The sequence below is a fragment of the Furipterus horrens genome, unplaced genomic scaffold (assembly GCF_987537825.1).
Source record: "Furipterus horrens unplaced genomic scaffold, mFurHor1.1.pri manual_scaffold_5, whole genome shotgun sequence".
Lineage (NCBI taxonomy): Eukaryota > Metazoa > Chordata > Mammalia > Chiroptera > Furipteridae > Furipterus > Furipterus horrens.
Window position 1 is genome coordinate 6606429 of NW_028327175.1, and position 14653 is coordinate 6621081.

Below are 14653 nucleotides of genomic sequence, written 5' to 3' on the forward strand. Positions count from 1 at the left end.
ATGAGTTATATTTCCCATACAGATCTAAAAGGAACCAGTCCGTTATTTAGACTCCGTAGGAATGCTAGTCAGAGAACAGTAGTGTAATGGAACTGAGGGATTATTAAATGTCATCTTGCAATGGAACCCATTTCAGAACCACTCAGAAATATGCCATATCTTACTGGGATACAAGAAATTTCAGACAATCGATTCACTTCTTAAGCTACTTTGGTGTTGTTAAAAGTTAAATTGAGGGATGTTAAAATTTTTAAGAGTTCATTTGGGCAAAAATCAATTCCACGAAATTGGTTAGGAGGGCTCAGCCAACAGGAGCTGCGGAGAGACTTTTATAGAGAAAAGGCCCAAGCAAACCAATGGAATTATTGATTAGCTGTAGCTCATAGCCTAGCTGACTGTCATTGGTGGTCTTTAGAGTTTGGTTCCATAACCTTGACACACTTATAGCTTAGATTTTCAGTTTGCTTACCTAGGCTACCGAGCCACATTTCTGAGCAGGGCTATTGATGCCATTTTCACTTCACAAAGGTACCTGCCATTATGAATAATTTTAGGTTTGTGTGCCAATCATTGTCCTGAACAATCACAATAATTGAAGTTGCTGGTATTCTGCCACACCCTGAATGTAACCCTTCAAAGCACTGCGCGTATGACCGAAGACAATAACTTAAATAAGTTTGCATATACTTCAAAGAAAATTAAACAAAATAATAGGGACAACAAAATATGAAACCCTTAACTAAGAAAAAATAACTCTCACAAACTAGAACTCTCAAGTTCATTTCCCTGCATTTTTACTTTTGGGAGAGAGATATGATAGAAAAATATTTTAATAGAAATCTAAAATCGTTATATATTATTTTGTAATTTTAAAATAATAATCCTCGCTTATAGAAAATGCAGGAAATTAAGTCAAATGAAAAATAAGAAAACTTAAACACCTGTATTCTTACCTGCCAGAGGTAACTTATTAACATTTTGATTTATACAGCATAAATCTTTCCTATAACACACACATACATACACACAAGTTCGTATAGTTTAAATGAGGAATGAACACAGAACTTTTCATGAAGGGATGTAAGTTTTAGTTCCAGGTATTCTAACTACTCGTGTGGCCCTAGGCAAGTTAATTAGGTTTTCTGTCTCAACCCTGATAGGAATATAATAACTCTTTAGCTACCTCTTAAGTAAACAGACAATAAACTATGTGAAAACAGTTGGTTAAAGTTAGTAAAGAAATGCAAATTAATGTTTCTGTGTAAGGTATTATCTTACTTTTGTCTTAATATCTGGTTGTCATTTAAAATAAACTTTCAGATGACATACTTTTAGGAATATGAAATTCAGTAGTCATATAATGTAAATTAAAATATTAAAGATGGTAACTAAAGGAATTTATTAACTGACTTATCACATATTGTAAAAAGGAACTTATGAGGGAGGACCCCCAAAAGACCAGAATTGTCTTCTGGAGGGTGGGCCCCTCATAGTACAGGCTTCGTCCGCTAGGGGAATGTTCTGGGAGCCCTTCTGTATCAGTGCACCAGCTGGTGTTGTTGTGAGAGGCTGCGTTTGCCTTCAGTGAAATTTTTTGAAGACTCTTTCAACGCTTTTGCCCACTGCATGATGGGTGATTCATGAGCACACCTGCCCACCCCACACTGAGTGTTCAGCCCTTTTTGACGGAAAATGGCATGACCCCTCTCTCTGTGCCCCACCCTCCCTATTCACCCACTCTCACCCTGAGCAATCTGTTTGTTTCCCTGGATGAAAAATGTCCTCACAGGGAAACATTTTGTCGATGTGGAAGAAGTGAAACAAAAAAAGGCAGAAGCACTAAAAGGCATCAAAATCAATGAGTTTAAAAACTGTTTTGAGCAGTGGAAAAAATGTCTTGATGGGTGTATTGCATCAAATGGAGAGGACCTTGAAGGTGATTGAAGTTTAAACATGTAAGAGTAAATACACGATTTTTTATAAATAAGTTCTGTTTTTTTGGTGCACCCCCTTGTATAAAAATACAGGTAAGATATCATAAAAATATTCGTACTTACTGTAGTTTAGGAGTTCTTGTGCACAGCAGCAAATTACCTGATATCAACCACCGCTTCCGGTACTCAGAGATTCAGACTGTTCATAGACTCTGTCAAAGACACCTGGCAGCCTGTCCATGTGCCAGTCATGCCATGAGACAGATTAAGCTTGTCACTCTCGTCATCTGTGATCACACCTAACGTCATCAGTCTGTGCCCTGCAAAGACGAGATGAGATGTAGGACACTCGAATTCCCTCACAGACACCCAAACCATCAAAAACAGTTATTTTCTACATGACATTTAGCCAAGAATCATCAACTTTTCCTTTGATTTTACTTGTCAGTTTGCTGATTGTGTAAGAATTCTGATTCCTTCTGAAACTTTCTTCTTGCCAAAGGCAGTGATGGCAGAGCACTTGGTAGGTAAGGAACTTACTATGGTAAATTAAACATAAATTAAGACGACCCTTAAGTAAATAATTTAACTCCTGGAGAGTTAATCAGGAAAAAGCCCGTTTTATCACATGCTTCAGCTGGCTAACACTGACCAGAGGCCAACAACGGCGCATGTTTGGATCAATGCTCTTTGGCGGTGCGGCCAGAGACAATCGGTGGGTTCTGTTTTCTAGGCTGGTGGTCTGGTCCCGACAGCCCAAATGTGGCAGGTGGCTGCCTCTTCTTCCCACATGCTGACCCTCGTAATAATCCCTTGCTCTTCCAACATGAATTCCTTCTGTAAATCTCGGTCAATTCAGAACGTAATAAACTTAAACGAACCTGGGCATAGAATTCAATTCTGTTTAATACCAAAAGGCACGAGGACAATAAAGAATGAAAATATAGAATAAAAAAAGAAGCTTCTTCACTTAGAAAAGACGACTTTATTTATTTATTTATTTATTTTTTTGCTTTGTAATCAGTATATTAAGGAGACATTCATACATTTCAAGAATTGCTTAAATTCTGGTATCCAGACTTAAGCTTGTGAACATGACTTTTAAACACACAATTAAAGCTATTCATAATTTGCTATACTACCAACATTTAATTACAGTTACTTTGGAGCATAAGTTAAATGGTTTAAAGTAAGCCTGTAACATACCTAAAAAAAAACAAAACAAAACCAAAAACACCTTCCTATCTCATACATGCAAATTACTTTTTCATGTAAAATTCTCATCACTCAATTTCTAAGTTAGGTTGCTCCAGAAGTCACTACTCTAAGGCTTATGGTCCAAAGAGAAGGAAAAAAAATGTAACCAAAGATCGATATAATTATATATAAAAAGATGGCACTGAAGAAGGGAATGCAATTCTACAGGTGCAAGCCCCTTCAAGAAGCAGCTTATTATGATAAACCCCTCCTTCAGAAAGGTATCATTTCTATCACTGATACCTCAGGTTAAATTAAGCCCTGGCTGGTTTGGCTCAGTGGATTGAGCGTCGGCCTGCGAGCTAAGTGTCGCTGTTTCGATCTTCCAGTCAGGGCACATCAGAGAAGGAAAACTCTGACTCCAAAAAACCTCCGCTGCCTTGCGGCATACCTCTTCAGGGGAAAGGCTAAGGGAGTAAACCCCGACAGAAAATCCGGAGCCGGAGTCCCTAAGGCGGTTTGACGTTGTAGTCAACACTGGCAACTCCTGCGGCGCACCTGAAGCCAAGCTGTATTGACTCCGTCTTTCCCTTGGACCCTTCAGCTGCGAAGAGAGGGGGGGTCTGCTGCATGGGCAACAGCAGACCCTCCATATCACCCTGCCCAGGCTCTGTAGCTTCAGCTTCACTGGAGAGGACACTCCAGCGTCATCGCAAGATGTCGATTCAACACGGGAGGAGATAGATACCGTGTCACTCCCGAGTCGGAGTGCACAGCCATTCTCGGCGGTGCAGATAGACTCTTAAGAAGCTGCACCATCGTCTCTCGAGACGGACGGCTGCCGACGACCACAGGTTAAATTATATGGCATGCCATTTTCAATAACAGTTGAGGCAATAAATGCAGAGGCATTACAATGAATCCCACTTAATACAACTATACAAACTAACACTTCTCTATAAATTTTTTTGTCTGACTGCCAGTTAAATACAGAATTTTAACTTCAGAGCTTAACAATTAAGGGTCATACACCAGTCAATACATATACCTAGCATTTCAGTCTAAGATATTCCATGTACATAGATGAAATTAATTACAAAGTATGGCCTAACGAATACTAGGGGAAATTTTTTTTTAAATAGTTTTTACAGGTATTGAACTTATCTTGCACACTTAAGTCACCATACATACAGGGCAAAGTCAGAGCTTTTATATTTTGAGTTTATTCTTCATTTAACTTTTAAAACACTCTATAGTTGAATATTAAAACAAAAACAATAGTAAGTAGTGAGCATATTATGATTATAGTCCTTCACTTATTCACTACTGTATATAAAATGCCAGCAGTGCTATTCACTGGCCCCATTAAGAGGTCTGACACTGAACACCACCCCTAGGATGATGTTCATCATCCTCATATGCTTCTCCATTGTAATGGCGCCGTCTTTCTTGATTTGGATCAAAGTCCACCAGTTCTACCTGGTCCATTTCATCAGTCTCTTCTACTTCCTTCCTTTCAGGTAGGAGCTTTTCCAGCAAAGAGAGTTTATCAGGAGAGAGAAAGCCATTCTCAGGAAAGTTTACCTTAAATTCGATGATTAGGCGACCCTTTTCATATGGCCTACGATAAATTGGCATGCCTTCATTTAGCACACACTTGATATCTCCATGCTTGACAATTTGACCTGGATGAGAAGTGATGACTATTGTTCGGTTGTCAAGAGTAGCTATTGGCTTTTGAAAGCCATACAATGCTTCAACCAGCTGTATGTCCATACACATGAAAAGGTCTTCTCCGCGCCGAGTGAAAACAGCATGGTCCTTCTGATCTAAAACAATGATAATATCTCCTGGCTCTAGTCCTGGTTCTTGGTCTCCTTCACCATGAAATGTTATCTTCTGGCCATCTTTCATTCCTTTGTCAATATGAACTTCTAGAATCTTCTTCTCTCGAACTATCTTCCTTCCGTTGCAGCTTTTACATCTATCTTTAGGACTGATCCGTTCCCCGTGGCCCTGGCATTCCATGCACACAGACTGAATTTGCTGAACCATTCCAGGTCCTATCTGATGAATTCTTATTTGCATCCCGGTACCTCGGCAATTGGGACAGCACTCTACTGCTCCTTTCTTACCACCTCGGCCTTCACATTTGTCACAAATCACATTCTTTTGCAGAGCTAGTTTTCTTGTGGCACCATTATATAGATCTTCTAAGGTTACTGAGAGTTGATGCACAACATTTTTACCTCTCCTTTCCCTCTGCATCCTTCCTCCTCCTCCAAAAAACATATCAAAGATGTCCATGGGGGAGCCAAAACCTCCACCTGCTCCACCTTCTTTAATTGCCTGTTCTCCTCCTTTATTATATAATTCCCTTTTCTTTGCATCAGAGACCACTTCGTAAGCTTGAGAAATCTGTTTAAACTTCTCTCCTTCATTTGGATTCTTATCAGGGTGGTACTTCAAGGCCAGCTTCCTGTAGGTCTTTTTCAATTCTTCTTGGGTGGCATTGGGTTTGACCCCCAAAACATCATAGTAAGTGGTTTCTTTCACCATTTTTTACAGCCGGTGAGCTGGCCGAGGCAGGTATGGAGGAGTGGGAAAGTGCGCGTTAATGCGCGCAGCGCCCAAAGCTGCCGCTCCTCCGCTTCTCACCGAGTGTTCTGGAAAGTTCCGAAAAGAAGACTTTAGTAGTGAAAATTTGAGTATGCTTGTTTATGGTATGTGACCGCCTCCCCACTTCCCCTCACACAAACGAGTACACGAATGAACATGAACATCCGACCCAGACTAGGCACATTCGGTTCTCCCTCCTGATATCTGAAATGAATATCCAGATATCACTAATGATTCTCTTTGAGTAGCCAGAAATGAAGTGATTCAACTGGGCAACTGTGTGGAGGCTGTTTTTTCTTCCAATGGTACTGGGGACAGAGAGAGAGAGAGAGGCAGACAGACAGAGGGAGAGAGACAGAGAGAGAGTTGACGTGGAAACAAAAACATGAAATAAAATTTCTTACAGGATTTTGACACCTTTCCAATTTCTCATTTCAATTTTTCATTCCAGTTTTTGGATTTTGTGAGATACCATCATGACTTTATAGACAAACTCTTCTTTCTTTATTAAGCCAGCCTTTGGTTTCTGTTACTTGCAATCAAGAGTTTTAACTGAAACAAAGGACCCGGGAGGTAAGATAAGAGGGAAGGAAGTAAAAGGTGCAGAGAGACCAGATAATAACTTGTACTTTCAAGAACCCAAAAAACAGTCTCAGGACTAAAATGCGTATTTGGAAAAGGTCAATTGCCCCTTCATTGTCCCACGTTACTTTGCATTATTCTTTCACTTGGATGGGCTGAGCAAGGACATAAGAGGTACTGACTTGGGGGTTTCCATGGTCTGCAATACGTCAGACTTCCTCCCTCTTCCAAAGTATAAAAATAATTATTGCACCTTGAACTGTAACCACTAAAAATACCTGATAAGATTTTCTAAATTTTGGAGACAACGTATATTACATTTGAATATATATGCTTTGAAATGTTTATTTAATAACCCATGAGACCACTATATTTAAGGGCGTCCAGAGTAAGAAAAGGCACTTCACCAAGTTCAGGCTGTAGTACAAGCAACTCTGCCCATTGGGAGTCACGACCCAGCAGATACAACAATACTCAAAGCTTCTGTGGCAGTGGGGATGCTGTCTGGAGTTTCTGAAGCGTGTCAATAAGAGGATCACAGTGCAGACCCCTGCGGTGTTGTAGCAAACTGTTTCTTCCTCTGCTGGGAAGTATTCCTTGAAAAGCAGCCCCTGGTTCGATGCTGGCCCCTAGCAGCATCTGGATGCCTTGCCGTGGGAGATCAAGAGACCACGCAGCGCACTTGCCACCCATGAAGTTATGTGTCCAGTAGCCCATCAGGAAGTGGAAGGGGCGTGAGAGACTGTGTTTGAGCACTGAACTCACAAGTAATCTGCATGAACAGAGTTTAAACTCCTATACCTTCTCTTTCCTCATTGCTTCCTCTCCCTCAAGCCACGCAAAGGGTCTTGGGAGCGGCTTCTTACAGCCAGTTGACTAAAGAGGGACAGTTCAGGTCTGCTGCTAGGGATTTGGCACCGCACGTCGGCGCCAGCCACATTTACGGTCACAATCAGGAGTGCACGAGAAAGACGGGAGGGAAGGAAACCCTTCCAGCATGTGGAAACGTGAGCCCTGCGTCTGGCTGTCTTTTTTTTAGCCTCCTACCAAAACCTTCCTCAGACACTCCAGGCAGATGACTTCCCCCTTGAGCTCTTGTAAAGCCCAGGTGTAGAGCTAATGTGGACTCATCACTGCATCCCGCATGGATGTCTACCTGTTTGACCCTGGGTCAAGGGTCATCTAGAGGGCAGAACCTCTGTTGCACTCACGCCCTCCGCATGTAGACAATCCTTGGTGCATAGCAGGTGCTCAGCGACCGTCCTTAAAACCTCTTAAAGGTATTGGCTCCTAGATGACTGTCTATGGGTATGTTTGAACCCAGGCCCAGGGAGGTGCGCTAGGAAGCACTGTGGTGTGGACAGAAGACTGGCTTTGCGAACAGAGGGAGAATCCTGTCTCTGCCTCTCATCGGCACTCTGACCATTTACTTGGTGAGGAACCGCTCAAAACTCCATGTTTTCACCTTTCAACAGTGAGAGAAGACAATACTGATCTTGTTCTGTCCCATCCATTGTCTGGGGTGAGGGTGGGGGTGGGGGCAGGAGAAAAGCCAGCCTTTGTGGGAGTGGAGTGGTTTCTTCTGAAGAAGTGAGGGACTCACACTTGGGTGGTTTGAAGAAGGTTGGGTTCTTGGACAGAAAGGTGGGGAAGGCGAGGCCTTGGGGGGGTCTCTGTGAGAAGAACTGCTGTTAAGAGACTTCCAGCCAAGATGGAGGCCCAGACAGACACGCTGTGTCTCCCTCCACAACTAAGAAGGAACACAACTACCTCAAAACTAGAGACAACCAGAAGTTCCAGAATATTGAGCTGCATAGAAGTCCAACAAATAAAGATATAAATAAGAAATACTCACCCAGACAGGTGGGAGGGGCAGAGCCAGGGCAGAGAGGATATGGTGTGGTGGCAGCAGCAGTGGTGGCGGCAGTGGCAGGCCGGTGGAAAGCATAGTCACACGTTTTAAAAAGTCAGGAAGGACGGATGAGGAGTGTTCCCGGCACCGGACCAGACCACGCAGCTCACGGTCCCAGCACCAGGGAAAATCAAGCCTCATTGCTTCTGACTGTGCAAGCCAGTGGGGGTTGGGGCGGAGGAAGAAACTTCCAGCCTCTCAGCAGAGTTCACTTGTTTAAAGGGGCCCCACAGTCCTAGAACATCCACAGACCCACCCACTCTGGGAACAATGGCCAGGGCAACAGCCAGAGAAGCGCCAGTCCCATACGGAAGTGGGAGAAGTGTCTGGAAAAGGGGTAAGTGCTGAGTAAGCGGCATTGTTCCCTCTTAGACCCTCCCCCACACACAGCATCACAACTTGGTGGAATGGGTCTCCCTGTACTGATGAATACCTAAGGCTCTGCCCCTTACAATATAACAGGTGTGACAGCTTTACCTAAAATACAGAGGCAAACAAACAGGAGCCTGTCAAGATGAGGAGACAGAGAAGTATGGCCCAAAAGGGAGAACAGGTCAAGGTTCCAGCAGAAGAAGTAAGTGACGAGGAGATAGCCAACCTAACAGATGAAGAATTCAAAACACTGGTGATAAAGATGCTCAGGCTCAGATATACTTGAGTATGGCAAATGCATAAGGGAAGAAGTGAAGGCTATGCTAAATGAAATGAAGGAAAATCCACACAAAACCAATGGTGAACGGAAGGAAACCAGAGTTTAAATCAATGATTTGGAACATAAAAAAGAAATAAACAGTCAACCAGTACAGAATAAAGAAACAAGAATTGAAAAAAATGAGGAGAGGCTTAGGAACTTCTGGGACAACTTTAAATGTGCCAACGTCCAAACCATAGGGGAGCCAGAAGGAGAAGAGGGAGAGCAAGAAATTGAAAGCTTATGTGAGAAAATAATGAAGGAAAACGCCCAAATTTCGGGAAGGAAATAGACATACAAGTCCAGGAAGCACAGAAAGTTCCAAACAAGCTAGACCCAAAAAGGACCACATCAAGACACATCCTAATTAAAATGCCAAAGATTCAAGATAAAGAGAGAATCTTAAAAGCAACAAGAGAAAAGCAGGGAGTTACCTACAAAGGGGTGCCTATAAGACTCTCAGCTGATTTCTCAAAAAAACGTTGCAGGCAAGAAGGAGCTGGCAGGAAGTATTCAAACTGATGAAAAGCAAGGACTTACAACCAAGATTACTCTATCCAGCAAAGCTATCATTTAGAATGGAAGGGCAGGTAAAATGCTTCCCAGACAAGGTAGAGCCAAAGGAGTTCATCATCACCAAGCCATTATTATATGAAATGTCAAAGGGACTTATTTAAGAAAATGAAGATCAACACTATGAACACTAAAATGACAACAAACTCACAGCTATCAACAACTGAATCTAAAAAATAAAAACAAAATCCAACTAAGCAAACCAGAATAGGAACAGAATCACAGGTATGGGGATCATTTGGAGGGTTATCAGCTGGGAGGGGGGAGGGGGAGAAATGGGGAAATGGTACAGGGATTAAGAAGCATAATTGGTAGGAACAAAATAGACAGGGGGAGGTTAAGAATAACATAGGAAAGGGTGAAGCCAAAGAACTTATATGCATGACCCATGGACATGAACTAAGGGGGTGTGGGATTGCTGGAGGGAAGGGGGGTACTGGTCCAAGGGGAGCAAAGGGAAGAAAAATTGGAACTACTGTAACAACATAACCAATAAAATATACTTAAAAAAAAGAATCGCTGTTAAGGGTTTACTCTTTTCATGCGTGTTCACAAGCTTCTAGAGATAAAAACAAAAATTTCCCCATAATGTTGTAATTCTCTCTAGTTAATCATAACCTTAAAAAATTTAAATACAATATGTTATTTAACCCAGTATATATCCAAAATGTTACCCTCTCAACATGTAATGAAAATAGGAATTTATTAACGGGCTATTTTACGTTCTTGTTTCTGTACTAAGCCTCAGAAATCTTGTGGTTACCGTGCACCCACAAGAGACATGTGGCTACTGGCTACCGTACTGGACAGCATGCTTCTAGATTACCTGTTCAGAACTCTTATTCAACAACTGGGGAAACTGAGGCCCAGCGCTGGGCACTGGCTGGTTTCCAGGAATGTAGGCTGTTGGCTTTACCCCACATCACCCAAATGGATAAGGTATCCAAGGTTCCCCATTGCCTGTGGAGTGTCCCCCATCACAGCCCCCATCCCCAGCCTCCCGGCGAAGGGGCTGCCAACACACAGATCAGGCTTGGGGTGGTCTGCACAGCCTTTCATTTCACCTACTTATTTTGTGGGTCTGTGATCGTCTTCTGAGGGCAGTCAGCTGGAAGCCCTGCGTTCACAGGCGTGGAAGAAATCCTCGGGGTCTGCCTCTTCTCATACAGCCCCTGCAGGGCGTGGCTGGAATGAGACCACGAAGCACCACCTTTCTGCGCAGCCTGGTTTGGAGGTGTTTTGGTGAATAAGAGGAGCAGAAAATATAAACAAGTTAGACTTACCCCCATTCACTGCCCTGGCTGGTTTGGCTCAGTGGATTGAGCGTCGGCCTGCGAGCTAAGTGTCGCTGGTTCGATCTTCCAGTCAGGGCACATCAGAGAAGGAAAACTCTGACTCCAAAAAACCTCCGCTGCCTTGCGGCATACCTCTTCAGGGGAAAGGCTAAGGGAGTAAACCCCGACAGAAAATCCGGAGCCGGAGTCCCTAAGGCGGTTTGACGTTGTAGTCAACACCGGCAACTCCTGCGGCGCACCTGAAGCCAAGCTGTATTGACTCCGTCTTTCCCTTGGACCCTTCAGCTGCGAAGAGAGGGGGGGTCTGCTGCATGGGCAACAGCAGACCCTCCATATCACCCTGCCCAGGCTCTGTAGCTTCAGCTTCACTGGAGAGGACACTCCAGCGTCATCGCAAGATGTCGATTCAACACGGGAGGAGATAGATACCGTGTCACTCCCGAGTCGGACTGCACAGCCATTTTCGGCGAAGCTACACCATCGTCTCTCGAGACGGACGGCTGCCGCCGCCGCCGCCGCCGACGACCCCCATTCACTGCGTCACTCATTCAAGGAGGCCTGTGGTCCAGTTTGTCCAGTGGCCAGCAGTAAACTTGGAGCAAAGGCGAGAGGCACAAGATGAAATCACCCTCGCCGTACAATAACTCAGAAGCAGACACTCGGCAATCTCTCTTTCCCCCAGATATTAATCTATATGGTCGTCCCTGAAGCCCTGGGAAGACGATGCTGTATTGTGTAAAGATTAGCAATACGGAGTGTGAACTGTCTGCCGGGATTACTAAGAGCTATCTAATTGGCTGGCTTTTGTTATCATTATTTACATCCAGTCTGGACACTATTATTATTTGAAAGTAGAATAGCACTGAGTTCACTACATGGGCTTGGGAGCTACAGTGCTGATGCTTGCGTCCTGGCCCTAATCTTTATTAATTTTGTGACTTCAGTCAAGTTAATTATGTGTGCCTCAGTTTCCGTATCAGTAAAGTGGGAATAATAGAATTATATAATTTACCTCATTGGATTGTTGTAAAGATTAAAATAAGCCCATGTGTACAAAATCCTTAGACCAGTGTCTGTCACATGGTTAAGTGCTTGATAATAGGTAGAAATGCTATGTAGCCATTTTAAAAAATGTCACCCATTGGATGGGATGATAAGGTTGTGCAGACTCAGTGGTGTGCTGGAGCCATTCATATAGTCTTCTGAGAGCTGACTGTACAATCACATCCCAACTTGTGTTCAGTGACAAGACACCATAACTTAAAATCAGCCACCTTGGGAGTATTTACACCATGGAAATGGGCAAATGTTACAAATCCGGACACAATCCCCATCCTGAAGAACTGGTTGTTAAACATTTACTAGCACATCACTGATTATGTTTATGAGAAAAAGGACCTTTTATCTTTAGCAGGTGATTCTTTGGGTCCATGGATATTATATAAAAAGTCTCCATTTTCTCCACACTGTGAATAGGATCAGAAGCTTCCTGCTCCCCCCCCGCCCCCCCCATCAAATACTATTATAGTTGACATGGTTCTTAGACTACTGGACTGGTCAGAAGGTCTGGGTTTTTGTCCTGGCTTCTTCAGCTACTAGTTAATTAATTCTGGGAGACTCTTAGGTTTTCTGAGCTGTGATTTTCTTTCCTGTAAAATGTTCAAAGGAAGTCTGACTTGACTATAACACAGATTTGTTATGTTTAAAAAATACATATGGAAGTGCTTTATAAAATCAAAATCCTATGCAAATCATTTTTATCAAATGGTTCTATCTAAAGGAAAGCTAACAGTAGGAATCTTTCCACTTTGGAGTTTTGACTACAGCACTGCTGGGAAAGACAAAGTGCATACAATTTCCTGACAAATTACTTTATACTTACAGAACATGCTGGTAACAAACATCCCGATGCTCACAGAGCAATCATGTAGTCTTTTTTCTTTTTTTTTTTTTTTTTTAAATCAATAGAATATTGCTTTCCTATATAACCCCACAAAGACTGCTTCCTGGGACTACTGTGCAAAAATGATTATGTTTGAAGTTCTGCCTGGGTGGTTTTATATTTTTGAAATTCAGACAGCAGTACAGAGTGAATCATTTTTGTTCGAGTGAAACAGATACATATCGTTCTGTAGCTTCACAGAAAGCACTTCTAAGTGTCGTAAGCCTCAGATTTCAGAAAAAACATGGTGCTCCAATTGAGACTGAGAATTTGTTAATTGTTGGTTAAGTCCCACGTGTTAAGCATTCCTCTCTAGTCCTCCAGCTGAAGCGGTGGGCAATTGAAAGACTGTCTCAGCAAAAAGGTAGAAATTCATTGTCACCGAGAAGAAAAAGAATTCCCTATGGCCTCCAAGTTCTTAGAAAATGTCATGCCATATATGAAGAAAGAACTGTGCCTGAGTTGCAATTAGAAGAATCTGTAGTTATTTTAATCATGCAACTGCTTTGCCTTTGATTTGGTTGTAATTTTTAAAATTTCAATTCTAGGTGACATAGAATATTATACTAGTTCAAGGTGCACAACATAATGATTAGACATTTATATAACTTACCGTCACCCTGATAAGTCTAGTACCCACCTGGCACTATACACAGTCATTACAATATTGGTAACTATATGTTCTACACTGTAGTTTACATCCCCGTGACTGTGTTTTTTACAACTGCTGATCTGTGCACCTTAATCTCTTCCCCTTTTTCATGCAGCCCTCCAACCCCCATCCCATCTGGCAACCATGAATTTGTTCTCTGCATCCAGGGATTTGTTTTTATTTTGCTTGTTCTGTTTTTTAGATTCCATATAGAAGTGAAATCATATGGTGCTTGTTTTTCTCTTATTTCACTTAGCATAGTATCCTCTACGTCAATTCATGTTGTCACAAATGGCAAGATTTCATTCTTTTTTTGTGGCTGAATAATATTCCATTGCACATATATACCATGTCTTCTTTATCCACTCATCTATCGATGGGGCACTTGGGTCGCTTCCATAGTGTGGTTAATGTAGATAACACTGCACTGAAGGGAGGGGTACATACATCTTTTAGAATCAGTGTTTTGGATTTCTTTGATCAATAACCAGAAATGGAATTGCTGGGTCATAAGCTAGTTCTAGTTTTAATTTTTTTGAGCAACCTCCATGTTGTTCTCCAAAGTGGCGGCACCATCTGCATCCCCACCAGCAGGGCACGAGGGTTCCCTTTTCTCCGCATCCTCACCAGCACTTGTTGTTCGTTGGTTTGTGATGATGGCCATTCTGACAGGTGTGAGGTGATAGATTTCTCATTGTGGTTTTAATTTATACTTCCCTGATTAGTAAAGACGAGCATCTTTTCATATGTCTATTGGCCATTTATATGTCATCTTTGGAGAAATGTCCATCCAGGTTCTCTGCCTATTTTTTGACCGAATTGATTTTTGGTGTTAAGTTGTATTAGTTCTGTATATATTTTGGTTATTAAGCCTTTATTGGATGTGTCATTGGCCAATCTGTTCTCCCATTCAGTAATTTGTCTTTTTGTTTTGTTGATGGTTTCCTGTGCTGTGCAGAAACTTCTTTGTTTGATGTGGTCTCTTTTTCATTTTTTCTTTTGTTTCCCTTTGTCTTCCGTTTTTGAAGAAATTTTATTGAGAATGTAAGTTTAATGGTATCACACAAAGATGCTGTGTTCACGTTCACGTTCATCTGAAATCTAGTGTAACTTTATTTTGTGCCAAGTCTGCTAGTCTAATTGGAGCTGCTTTTCCTAGTGTCAATAGATACAATAATGCATAGGCCTTTATCATATTTTCCATAGTTAAGCAAATGGAGAAATAGTGTTAAATTTAAAAAGGTTTTGTTTGTTTA

The 14653-nt window shown here is 42.2% G+C and overlaps 1 protein-coding gene across 1 annotated transcript; it reads right to left on the bottom strand.

Annotated features, from left to right (window-relative positions):
- Positions 1-3060: 3060 nt before the first annotated feature.
- On the bottom strand, positions 3061-5804 carry LOC150008146 (dnaJ homolog subfamily A member 1). Its single transcript, XM_090278869.1, has 2 exons — positions 3981-5804; positions 3061-3434 (listed from the first exon to the last, which is right to left on the bottom strand). The coding sequence occupies exon 1, from the start codon at positions 5688-5690 to the stop codon at positions 4497-4499; it is 1194 nt and encodes a 397-aa protein (XP_090134995.1). The 5' UTR covers positions 5691-5804; the 3' UTR covers positions 3061-3434; positions 3981-4496.
- Positions 5805-14653: the final 8849 nt, after the last annotated feature.